This window comes from Pelodiscus sinensis, chromosome 1 (assembly GCF_052426305.1).
Source record: "Pelodiscus sinensis isolate ZL-2025 chromosome 1, ASM5242630v1, whole genome shotgun sequence".
NCBI lineage: Eukaryota > Metazoa > Chordata > Testudines > Trionychidae > Pelodiscus > Pelodiscus sinensis.
The window spans coordinates 276,255,639-276,268,783 of NC_143052.1; the positions used below are offsets into that span (position 1 = coordinate 276,255,639).

General features: G+C 35.3%; 1 protein-coding gene across 1 annotated transcript in view; it reads left to right on the plus strand.

Moving 5' to 3' along the window:
- KLHL1 (kelch like family member 1) overlaps positions 1 to 13,145 on the plus strand; it is a 405,445-nt gene that overhangs the window by 301,643 nt on the left and 90,657 nt on the right. The window contains exon 6 of the mRNA XM_006129049.5: positions 3,415 to 3,601. Coding sequence (XP_006129111.3) covers positions 3,415 to 3,601 — 187 coding nt within the window. The remainder of the gene's footprint in view (positions 1 to 3,414; positions 3,602 to 13,145) is intronic.

The following is a 13,145-nucleotide window of genomic DNA, read 5'->3' on the forward strand; positions in this document are numbered from 1 at the left end:
CTTCAACTTCCCTTACTCATAAAATGAGGGCTACAGGAGTCAGAGTAGGAAGTCTTCCTTCTCAAAGTTATTTTGAAATAATGGCTTGCTGTATAGACACACACTTTGTTATTTTGAAATAACATCCATTATTCCAAAATAACACTGCTGTATAGATGTACCCTTAGGCTACATCTGCACTGCACAGTTATTTTTAAATAGCTATTTTGGAATAGACATTATTCTTCACAGAATGAGGTTTACAGAAGTCGGAATAATCTCTCCATTATTTTGAAATTATTTTGAAATAACGGAATTGCTGTGTAGATTCTTGCATAGTCATTCCGAAATAACTTTGCTGTGTAGACACACATTTAGAGGCTAGTCCAGTCACAATTGAAAAACCTTCCAGTGTCATGCTTGTGCATTGCTATGTGGCTCTCTCCACAACCTCAGTATGCTCCTATATATTTACCTGCAGCAGATACCCCTAAAAGAAAGTTATATGCTGATGTGGATTTCCTGCAGGAATTAATGATGCGTCAGAAATAGCAATATAAGTAACTTCTCTTTTTCCAAAGCTGTTTATCCCAGATCCTGGGGATTAGTTTACGTACAGATACTTAATCCGAGACAGCATTTCTCTTTTCTGTGTGCTTTTTCTCTCCTTTTCTCCAGACCTGACCTTTAGATTCTGCTACACTTTAGATTTAACTTCCCTTGAAGTTGAACTGGACTATTTTTTTTCCTATTGGTTCCTCAGTATTTTAGATGGTATTATGACTATGCAGAATATGAACTAAGGAACATTTAACCCTTCCAAAATCTGTGCAAATTGTACATTATTTCTCCATTTGGAGGGAGACATTATTTCTTTTTAGAAAGAAATAAGCCATATCAAACATGAGCTGAAGTCTCATAAGCCTCGGAATGGATGTTGACTTTTCTGGAAATGTATCTTGTACTTAACAGAAGCCATTCTACCATACAGTATGTATGGTTGTATATAATATGAACAGAATGACGAAAAATAGATTTGAGTATGATGTTGCACCTTTAGTAATGGTTAGTTCTCTGTGAAATCTATCTGGCAGTAACTTTATATCTGAATTGAATAACAGAATCTCAGAGGCAGATTATCAGCAGGTGCAGTTTATTCTTTACTTGACCTGAGGATCTGCCCCTGGAAACTGAACATCTCCCAAACTGTCCTCACCCACTCTACGGTTATAATTATCTGATTTCCTCTTATGCTTAAAAGGATGAACAAATAGGGTTTTTTTCCTACCAAAATCAATTGAACTCTGCTGCTCTCTGATCAGTAAAAGAGGCAGACATTAAATTTGCATTCATCTGATTACTGCTGCTTCCTTTTGCAGTTTATGTGGCTTTTTCTGAAGTTCAAAGACAGACATGTGTCCTGTGAGCTTTTCTGTTCCCCTGTCATTTCCTCTGAGTTTCTCTTTTACAATTATCATCTTCCTCTCCAAAAATAAATAAATAAGAATTTTACTGTTTCTGTATACATGAAGATTTTATTCCCCAGAGTTGTTTTTACATCCAATTGATCCATCATTTCTAACCAATGTTAATAACTTGTTTTCCCTAAATTACTAGATTTTAACATTTCTATACTAATATGTTTCTGTTACTCTTTGAGAGAGCAAAAATGAAGAAAAGAGGAAATTGGCTGTGATACCCAGCATATAACAATCACCTAGAATAGACATTTTTTTTAAAAGTAAAGTAGGATATCTGTGTTTAAAAAGGAAGGGATTTGATGCAGCTCCAGGAGCATGCTGTATGCAAAAATAAAACATACATTACTAATAATGTGAAGTTTTCCTTCTGTAATATTCTTTCATTGATTGGCAGTGTCAATGAAGGGAAATAAAAAAATTAATTCAAAATATTTAGTAATTTGTTACTTTCTTTGTGGCCACATACCCATTGTCCAAGGTTGTAAAACCTCTTAGGGTTACTGGAACAAACAGGAAAAATTTATCTCTCGAGTACAACTGTTCAGTAAAATTAATTAGCTCAGATATATAGACATAGTTACCTAAATAAAGCCCACAAAATCCATACACAGAAAGAGTAACATGAAAGCACCAAGTAAATATAAGTTAAGCCATGCTTATCCAAATTTCAATTTTCTCAGTACTGTTACTATTCCCTTAATCTGGAGTTTTTATAGGAACAAAATTTCTGTTGTCTGATTCTCCAATAATCAGTTTTTGCCAATGCCTTTAGAGATTCAGATAATTGTATTTTACCTGCGTTTACTTGTGCAGACGTATACTTGTATTTTCAGTTAACTATTTTTTTCATCTTCTAACGCATCTTTTGGTCTTGAGACAATCATGGTAAAAGATACCTGGAGATAACTGAAACAGAAGACAGATATTTCAAGGTGTGCCACTTTCTAAAAATTTCTAGATCCTATGCACTAAATTTTTTTATTAAATTTTCTTATTAGTTTGGGCAATCTAGTTCAATAGGCATCCATTGCCCATGAATAATAATTGTAACTCCTGTGCCATTTTCAGCAGATTCAGTCATTTTATTAGTGTAAATTTAGCAGAATGTAGCATAACTGTGTGCAGAACTGGCTTAGTACTGCACACAGTTATTCTACAATCTGCTAAATTGAAAGTGTTTTAGGGCTTTTCTGGATTATATATGCTTCTTACATACATAGCCGAAGCAGAAATAATCCAGAAAAGCCCTAAAACACTTTCAATTGAGGATCTAAAGAATGTAATTGAAAACAATTGGAGTACATCTCTATAAACCAAAGTGTAGAATACTTTAGACTCTGATTAATGAGTATATTTATGATAATTAAATAAGATTTTTTTTGCCTTCAATGGGGACTATTAAAAAATCAACAGTGATGTACAAGAGTGTTTCCCAAAATTCTGAATAGCAAATACCATTCGTGTCCTATATGCTGTGGAAAGTAACTGTTCTAAGGCTATGTCTACATAGCAGTATTATTTTGGAATAACTGACATTATTCCAAAATAACATAGTCCATGTCTACACTACAAGCAATTATTTTGACGTCATACTGAAATAATGTTGAGCTGGAGGACTTCTTACGAGGAGTAAGGGAAATCAGAGTAAGAGTGCTCTTTCTTGGACATCCTGCTGTGTAAACAGTGCCAAAAACCAAAAATAAGCAATTTTGACTTAAGCTATGCAATTGATATAGCTCAAGTTACATGGCTTATTTGGGCTTTAGCCCTGCTGTGCAGACATGCCCTAAATGTGTTTTCATGATTCACAAAATAGTGCTCATTTCTTGTGTAAAAGATTTTGAAATGGATAAAGTTGACGGAATGTTGTCTGAAACAAGATGATACATTTAGTGTTACTTCCATAATCAATATTGTTAATATTCTGATTGATTCATGTTTCTGTCATTCACAGATATTGGCTGACCTCGAAAATCATGCACTTTTTAAGGATGATTTGGAATGTCAGAAGCTCATTTTGGAAGCTATGAAATACCATCTTTTACCAGAAAGAAGAACTCTGATGCAAAGTCCAAGAACTAAACCTAGGAAATCTACAGTTGGAACACTGTATGCTGTTGGAGGAATGGATAACAACAAAGGTATTAGATTGTATTTTTCTTGAAACAGTTTATGCTTTACAGCTCTGATTATATTATCTCAGATGGAAAATAATGAAAGAATTTTCCATTGCAAAGTTTTGGGTGTCTAATTCAACACAGAAGCAATTTGAAGGCTTTTGGTCTATAGAAACTCCATTTGTTTTTGGAGGCAAAATGTGTTTCTCTGGCTATGTCTACACTACGGAGTTTTTCCAGGATACTCCAGGGAACATGTCTACTCTTCTGAAATTTTATGAGGAATAAGAGCTCTTCTGAAAGAGGAGATTTTTTTCAACATTTGATCCTGTATACATGGGCCAAATGTTGGAAAAGCCTCTTCCAATAAAAATTTTAAAAAGGTAGACAAATTGCAGTTCACACTTTGCGTACCATTTTCTGAAGAAAACCCCCAACAGTGTAGATATAACCTCAGAAGGGAATTTTCCATTCCTAGCAGATGTAGCAAGACTCATTCCCAACAACTAGGCCTTGAAATGCACCTGAATTCATGCTCATAAATATAGCCTAAGATGTGAGTAATGATGTTTGGGATTCCATTGAATATTCATTGAGAATTCTTTGCCTCAAAATTGGTTCTTCCCCTTTTTAAAAGGTACCACTTATCAATCTTTATTTTCAATTTTTTATGTATGGGGCAATAAAAAATTATCACAATTTTTACAATACTTCATCTTATGCAGATAAAATTACTTATTAACTGAGGAAATAAATTACAGTTATGCTGCCTTGCCTCATTATAAAGATTATACTTGCCAGGAATAATTTCATTTAAATTGGAGAAATTAGAAAGCAATGAAAATGGGACCAGTCTTTGTGGTGAACATTTTCAGAATATTAATTTTGTATCTTTAAAATTGGTAAAGGAATCAAAGTGATTTAATTATTATGAAACCAAGGAAATCAAATGGTGTTACAAGGCCTTATAATAAGACTTTATAATGAGACAGACTGTCCTTGCATTTCTAAAGGGCTCACTAAGAAGAACCTCACAGTATCCTCAGCTTTCATGACAGCCTTTAGGCTGAAGAGTGTATCTTCAGACATCAGCTCTAGTATGAAAAATATTGATTTACAACTAGTAAATACAATATTTAAATATAAGATAAAATGTATGCCTTTCACGGTTTACAATTAACCTTTTGCACATTCACTGTCAGAAATGTATATAATGGAAATAGGACTATTCTTTCCATATTGGCAAGTCACATTTTCAGTTGAAATGGGATGATATGATACATGAATCACATATTATGGCTATAGGTGTTCTGTATAGCACTTAAAAAATTCAGTGAAACTTTTGATATGTCCAGCTCTTTTAATAACTGCACAACTTCTGATTTCATTAGGTTTATTTTAATCATATATAACACTTCTGACACCATATATAATTCTTTTTGGAAGCAACAAGAGTCAGGTTCACTATGCAATAGTTCTTAAAATTATGTCTGGAAACCCAGCTTTAATCTAATCCATAAATCAGCAGTGTGAACTAAGCCTGAACATACGTGGATATATATGAGGGAACTAATGCACTCAAAGTCATGTTAGAGAACATATACCACATTGGGATTTGGAATCCACAAAGTGTTTGTCCCAAGTGCAACAGCTTGAACTGGAGTTAGGGTGCATCTACACAGCACCCTAAACTCAAAATAAGATACGCAATTTGTGTTATGCAGATTGCCTCGCTTATTTCGATTATATTTAGAAATAGCTTATTTCGAAATTTGCCACATCAATATAGTGCCAAATTTTGAAATAACATGCTATTTTGACACATCTCTTAACCTCATGAGAGTTACAACAATGCTGAAAGAGCGCACTGCACTGTATGTCTTATTGCTGAATAGCTCCCAGATAAATTAAGTTTTCAAAGTTGTGACCTAAATCAACAAGATTCATCTCTTGTCTTTTTTCCTGAATATCTCGGATAACAATTGTGCTTCTTCTATAGCAGAGTTTCTCAACTGTGTGGTTGCAGCCCATACTTGATTGCTGCAGAGTCATGTACAAAGTACATATTGTAGGTTTTGATCAAAGAGGTGCAACTATTTGAGAAAATGCAGGAAGGTGAAAAAAGAAAGAAACTGAAAATGTCTGAGAAATGTAAGTGGATGAGGAGGTTATCAAACATATTTTAAAAAGTTCAGGAGAGATTCCCATATCAAATGCATGTATATTTATTTACCCAAGTATTTATGAAAGTTGACACTGAATAACATAAACCACCTGTCAAATGTCAGCTATTGATTTGCAATGTAAATTCAGAGAGGACAGAGAATATAGAAGCTTGATACATGTTTAAAAGTCACAAATGCTTTGAATACTAATTTCATTGTCTGCTGAAAACGTGTAGTAGGAAATCAAAGAAACATTTGAAATGGCCTTTTGAATCTCATCTCTAATTAGGTATTACACGGTAGGCTTTGAATGTGTGTGTGTGTGTGTGTGTGTGTGTGTGTGTGTGTGTGTGTGTGTGTGTATTAAGGAACTACAGCAGGGGTGGGTCTAGGAGTGGGGGAATGCACAGCGTCTCCTCCCAGCTTGCCGGGAGTGCGTAGTGATTCTAAGCACCACACACTCCTTGCAGGGTGGGGGCAGGGCAGAGAAAACTTTGTGTGCTTCCCTGGCTTCCCGGCCCTGATTGGTCTGGGGATGGGGGTGCAGCAGGGCCTCCATGAATCCAGCCTGCAGAGGCCCTTTTTCATACCCCTGAGCTACAGGATGTAAAACCACATCAATTTACTATGTTGCAGATTGACAGTTATCCCAGTTACAAATCTTCTGGGCAACTCAGAATATAGATCCATTTCTAGTCACATGGTATTTCAAGTGTAACATATACCTGCTTAGATGTTGTAGTGGTTTGTTGAAGATTTCCTCACTGCTACAATTTTATCCAATTCTTAGAGCTTTTCTATCAATAACTATTTGTTGTGTTGGGAATGGCATGGCACCCAATTAAGGTACAACTGAGAATCTGTTGATTTTCATTACAAACTTGTTTGTTTTGTGTTTATCATTACATAAATGATCATTCAGAAAAAATGAAAATGAACGAAAGTGGCATTAATGCATGTAAACATGAGAACAGGCTATGTGTTTTGAACAATTGTTGTGAATTCATAAAGTGACTCTTAACCTTTTATCTGTATAATGGTGCTAACATTATTTTTCACCCCAGCAAAGGTTTATATGTGACAATCATACTGAGCTTCTACTTTCCTCATGAAAATATTTGAATAGAACAGCGCACTGCTTGTTCACAAAAATGCACATTAGAATAGCAGTGGTTCTTTCTCTCTACATATGAAACTGATATGTAGAAGAGTTAGATGTGCTAAGTAAGATAGATATTCAATATCTGGCACAAAAGGGAGGAGGTTGGCATGAGATACTGCAAAATTATTTAATGTTATCCTAGTACATTATGTAGAGAGTAGAATGAAAAGACAACTTTATTTTGAAATCTCTGTTGCAATTATTTTCTTCCTCATAAAAACAGAGCTTTAAGCCCCCTCATCAAGTGATTGACAACATGAATTAACAATAAATCAGTATTCCTGCAACATATAAATATCTATACAAAATCTAAAGGAACAACATTTTATTGTATAAGTTTATTTTCTCACAATCTTAATCTAAAATAAATATTTTTTTCTGATTCGAAAGAAAAGCTCATATACATATACAAATTTGAGAAACTATAAATTGTCTTTGAAGGAAAATGTAAGTTCAGTATTATTGGGCACATCAATGGAAACAGAGAAATCAATGTGGATCTTAGGGACATGAATAGGAACAAATTTATTAAACCTTACCCGCAAATAATACCATTGTCATGTGTGAGTCAAATTAGCAAGATTACAGCTCATTATTGTCTTGGTTCATATGAAAAAGAGATGCGGGATTGAAATAAATAGGTCTGAATATGAGAGGTAGCACGTATCTCTTAGGAAAATGAAAAATATTGAAATCTTATATAAGTCTTAGAATTCCAAATACAGAACATTTATATGTTGTATAGTTATATGTTTATAAACATGTTTGTAAATATGTTTATATGTATTCACATATTTTTATGTTGTATAATCAGAGAGTATATGGCACAATTATTATGGGGAAAATATCCTTTCCAAGTAAAAGGAGATACTATAAATAATTGAATAATGTTATAGAAAAGGCAGAAAACTTATTGATCTCTCACCAAATTTGCTAATGTGCCTGACTTTTTCCACCAGGTAAAATACCAAGGGACTCTGCTTAGCCACAGGGGGAAAAAAAGAAATACTGTCAGAGGAATTGTGATTGAAATGTATAGATATAATTAATTAAAGTTTGGATTCAAAGTTTGGAGTAGCTCAGTCTTCAGTGTATCATAGTCTTGAAGTGAACACAAGGAAAGACAAACTTAAAAATAAACTACCTCAAGAATCACTTCTATAAATATCAGACAAGTTAATATTTGATAGAAATAAAAGTTCATCTACTGAAACAATTATTTCAAATTTATCATTTTGCTTAATCTAGTGATCAAACCTAAAAATAATCAATAAAATTACTTTTTGATTTTCAAGCACATAAATTATATTATTAGTGTATAACAACCTAAGTTAGAGAAAATAATTTGCCCATTATTATCTGAAGTACAGAAATATAAAAATCTTTGGTATCACACTGAAAACATTGTTTAAGGGGAACAATATGCATTTTGGCTGAAATTCTGACGTCCTCAATCACTTTGTGCTCAGATTTTTTTTAGAGATTTCCCATAGGCAGTATTCTGTCTTTTCTATAACACTTTTCAATTATTAATTCAATTTTCTTTTAAGGTATATTTCTTTACAGTTCTATTGTATGACTTGGCATAGTAAGGATTTTATTATGCTCTAGGATTTCAAGATTCTTAAGATGTCAATGTTTTGAATTGTTCTGTGTATGAAACATATGCTATACTTTTCACTCAGGGTGTGTCTAGATTACACGTCTCCATCGATGGAGCCATGTGGATGAGTTTACTAGACATAGCAAAATGAAGCTGTGATTTAAATAATCGCGCTTCATTTATATCAAAATGGCTACCGCGCTGTGCCGACGATCAGCTGATCCGGCACAGCGGGGCAATCTAGACGCGCCACGGTCAACAAGGAAAGCCTTTGTCGACCACTCCGGTATGTAATTTTCCTTTTCTTGAAGGATGACTGTGTTCATTTGTAGAAGAAGAGGGTTTCAGTAAGAATCAGAGTGAGAAGAAAGAGAAAATGGGACACTGGATTTAATATTATTTTGGGCATAGAGAATCTTTTGTGCTATAGTACTTGCTAATTCATGTGCTGCTGAACTATTCCAGATCATGAATCTTCTTGTTAAATCACAATGCCTCCATTCCCAAGCCTAGTATTTTATTGTTCATCAGTGTTTTTAGCCAGGCAAGTTATGATCCATTTTCCATGGAACAAGCCACAACCTCAGTTTATCTCTTCAGTGAAGGATGAAGGATGTCCTTTGGCATCCATAACCGTATCAGGACAGTTCTTTTATTCTTTTTCATAAACAGATTAGCCCCTGCTGATAGTTTTTGCCTTTGGCTTTTCTTTCTTTGACCTTGAAATTCCACCAATCTCATTCAAAGGCACTGCCCACTCCGTCTATGAAGACGCTCTAATTGAAACAAATATAAATGTAGCTGCTAGTCAAAATTCAACCAACAGCTTATATTAGATAAAAAATATACTGTTATGTAGAAATAGACAGTTACTTTTAGTAGCCTTGGAATGTCTGTTGTATGAAAGTAATAATTGCAATCCTTTTTTAGCACTTGTCCAAGAGCTATAATTCATCTAATTTATGAGCTTCCACTTTGAACCATTTAATATTATTTGGAGATTTTTTGCGAGTAATATGTTTTATTTGATGTCCTCTATTATATGAAATTCTAATTAAGCCTTAGAATATCTAAAGCATATATGTATGCTTTATTTGGCTTGCTAGACAATGTGCGTAGAGATTAATCACTAATAATGGTATAGTATTGGCGTCGTTATTGTACAATGAGGTAGATCTTGGTTAATTACTTCACCACAGGAATATGAAATACACTTGTTAATGACTGATGAGTTAATTAAATGTATAAATTACTTTTAAATCCCCTTCTCATTTAGTTCCCTATGACTATTAACATTATCACTGGCTCTTTTTCACTCATGTGAGTTTTAATATATTCTAGAATTCCCTCTCACAGGTCATTTAGCAGTTACAGTACAATACTGCGATTAAAATGTGACTTTCTGAACAAAGAATGCCATCTTGTAATGCATTCTGGTAGTTTCTTAGAGCCTATTTTACATTTCACTTTTGGTGACTTTTTAGTTTTATGGTTAACCTTTGAAAATACTACTGTCACTTTTTCAAATGGAGCAGATGACCTGGAATGGTCCATTGTAAAGGTTATGCTTCTTCCAAATATAAATATAGAAAAGCAGGTATGATAATCGATAACAAGTTCAGAGTCTGGTTTCCTGTATGCCTGTTGTTTATCCACCCACAACAAAAACTGTTTATTTAAATTTCAGAAGCCTTCTTAATTCAGTCTCTAAAGAAAATAGACTTTTAAGTGGGGAAGAGGGAATAACAAAAAGAAAGATGTTCACACCGCATTTAGTTATGTAATCTTATTCATGTATCCATTTAAGATGGTCCAGATAACATACTCAGGAACAAATGTATGTTCAGTTAAGAAGATCATTACTACTAAAACCCACGAGGAGTCCTGTGGCATCTTAGGACATGTCTATACTAGGAAATTATTTTAAAATAACTAAATTTGACTTAATAACTCCCAATTTTACAAAATCAAAGTAGTGTATCCCCATTATGGGGAAGCCTTGAAATTAGTTCAAGACAAGATACATTAATGTAGATGCACTACCTTCAGTTAGAGCCCCAGGAAGCACTGGGGAGTAACTAGTTTGAATTACTCTGGGGAGTAGTTATTTTGAATTAGCAGTACTGGAGTTTTCACACTAATGCTATTTCAAAATAACAGTTTTTGAAATTAGCGTTATTCCCAGAGAAAAGCAGGAATACAGATTTCAAAGTAAGTTGCCCGTTATATCAAAATAACAGGCTTGCTAGTGTGGACGCTCCACTTATAAATTTGACAAATATGGCCAACCTGAGCCTGAGAAAGCACTACTGTTTACCAATGTACATTTCCAAAGAGCTACAGTAATTTGTAAGTAGTCCCCATCAGGTGCCTCCTTTCCTGTCTCCTCTCCTGTCCCCTAGAAGCCACATATTAACTTCAGAAGGGCCACAGCTAGCTCCAGAGCCACAGGTAGGCCACCCCTGGGATAAGCTTTAGATGAACCTGGGTTTTAACCATGAAAGCTTATGCCTTAATATGGGGTGGGCAAATTCCAGCCTGCAGGCTTCATCTGGTCAGCAGGGTTAGTCCGTGGCAGGCCCCCACCTCCATATTTACTTGTGGAAGTATTGGAAAATCACAGCTCTCATTGGCTGTAAATCAAAAAATGAGGTGTAACATTAGTTCAAACTAATGCATCCTGGAGCGCACTTCCTGGTTTGAATTAGCTGTTGAGAGGAATAACATGTGGGCGAGATTATGCTAATGAAGCGCAGGATGTTTAAATCCCCGCTTCATTAGCAATTTTAGTTGGCCACATTTGCATCCCTAGCTCGAACTAGGGAGCAAGTGTAGACATACCCCAAGGTGCCACAAGACTCCTTGCTGTTTTTGCAGATACAGATTAACATGACTACCCATCTGAGACTAAAAATTAGGCTGACTATAATAATAATTTCAGATATTATAAGAAGATAATTTGTTTGCTGGAAAATGTTGGGGAAGGGGCTTAATTTAATCCATGGGCAATTTACATTGAATAATGCAAGGCATTTTCACACTAAATCTGTTTTTATTTTCTTTACTGAATGTATTACTGTTGCTGAGACAGAGTTCCTTGAAGTAGTGCTGGCAACAATTATTTAGTGGGGGTGCTGAGAGCCATTGAACCACACTGTAAATCCTGCATATGATAGAAACCACTTTAAGCCTGGAGATGTGATAAGAAACCACCTACAGTTCCTTGTAAGAATGCAAAGACAATGACTAGCATACTGTGTGATGCCTGTAAACCTCTGTAAATCCTGACCAGGACTTTTCATGCTTGGAATAGACTACCAATGTTGACTACATTATAGGCTGGTTTCTCTAATCAAATGTTTACTAAATTCCTATGGGATTCAGCTAGGTGACTGGAATATTACTGAATCTGTAAGTCAGAAGTTTACAGAAATCACAGCATCCATAGTGAGTCATGTATATGTAAATACTTGTTATTCATTACAGAGTAAAGAAAGAGAGGATCTAAGTTGCCAATTTTTAGATAGTTACATACGATTAAAAATTGTTGAAAACTTAGATGAAATTAATAAACCCTGAAAAATCAGAATATTAATTAAAAATGGTTCTTAAGATATCATACTCTTCTGAAATTAGTAGTTTTAACATCTGAGAGCCAAAAACTTGGTATAGCGTCTTTTTTAAAATATTATTTATAGTAAACATGTATATTATAATAAGGACTATGGCAACAACCAATGACGTCAATTGAGAAAAGGGCTCTACTCTGGTGGGATTTTTACAAACACAGATTAAAGATTATCACTGTCCCTTGCTATCTAAAAGCTGATCAGCTGTTTGTCGGCTCGTGCGCTAGTCTGGACGTTCCCCCTGTCGACATCAAAGCCCTTCGTCGGCAGCCCCGTTATTCCTCGTGGAATGAGGTTTACCAGGGCTGCCGACAAAGGGCTTTGATGTCGACAGGGGGAACGTCCAGACTAGCGTGCAAGCCGACAAACAGCTGATCAGCTGTTTGTCGGCTCAGCGCGGCAGCCATGTAAATGTAAATGAAGCCGCGATCATTTAAATCGCGGCTTCATTTGCCTTTGCCAAAACAACAAATCTACATGGCTCCGTCGACGGAGCCATGTAGTCTAGACGTACCCTAAGGCAGTAGAGAGGAAGAAAAGGGAAGAGAGACACACACAGCTCATTACTTGCCTAACTATGATCAGTAAGTAAGGCTTTGTGGTCATCACAGATAAGGGATTTTAAGATAGTGCCTGAACAGATTATAGCAGGCAGATTTTCCTCCCTCCCCCAGACCTAAAAGGCAGTGCAGGAGGAAAACAAGAATGTATTTAAGAGTGAAGCTGACCGGTGGACAGTGAAGTCTGGTGTCATAGGCAGAGCAAATGGGATTTGATTTCACAGTAAATAATGAGATCAGGTTGACAGCATAGAGTTAAATTATGGTGGCCTTTCGAGATAAAGATAATAACCTCATGTGTGAAGCAGAAGCAAATGGGGTCCAGTGGAGAGATACTCAGAAAGGAAAGATGAGGTCCAAAAGATGAGTCAGAAAGATAACCTGGTGGATTTCCATCTCTATCTCCCAGAAGGTCGGTTCCAAAACATTATCAGGTATCGGTGAACTAG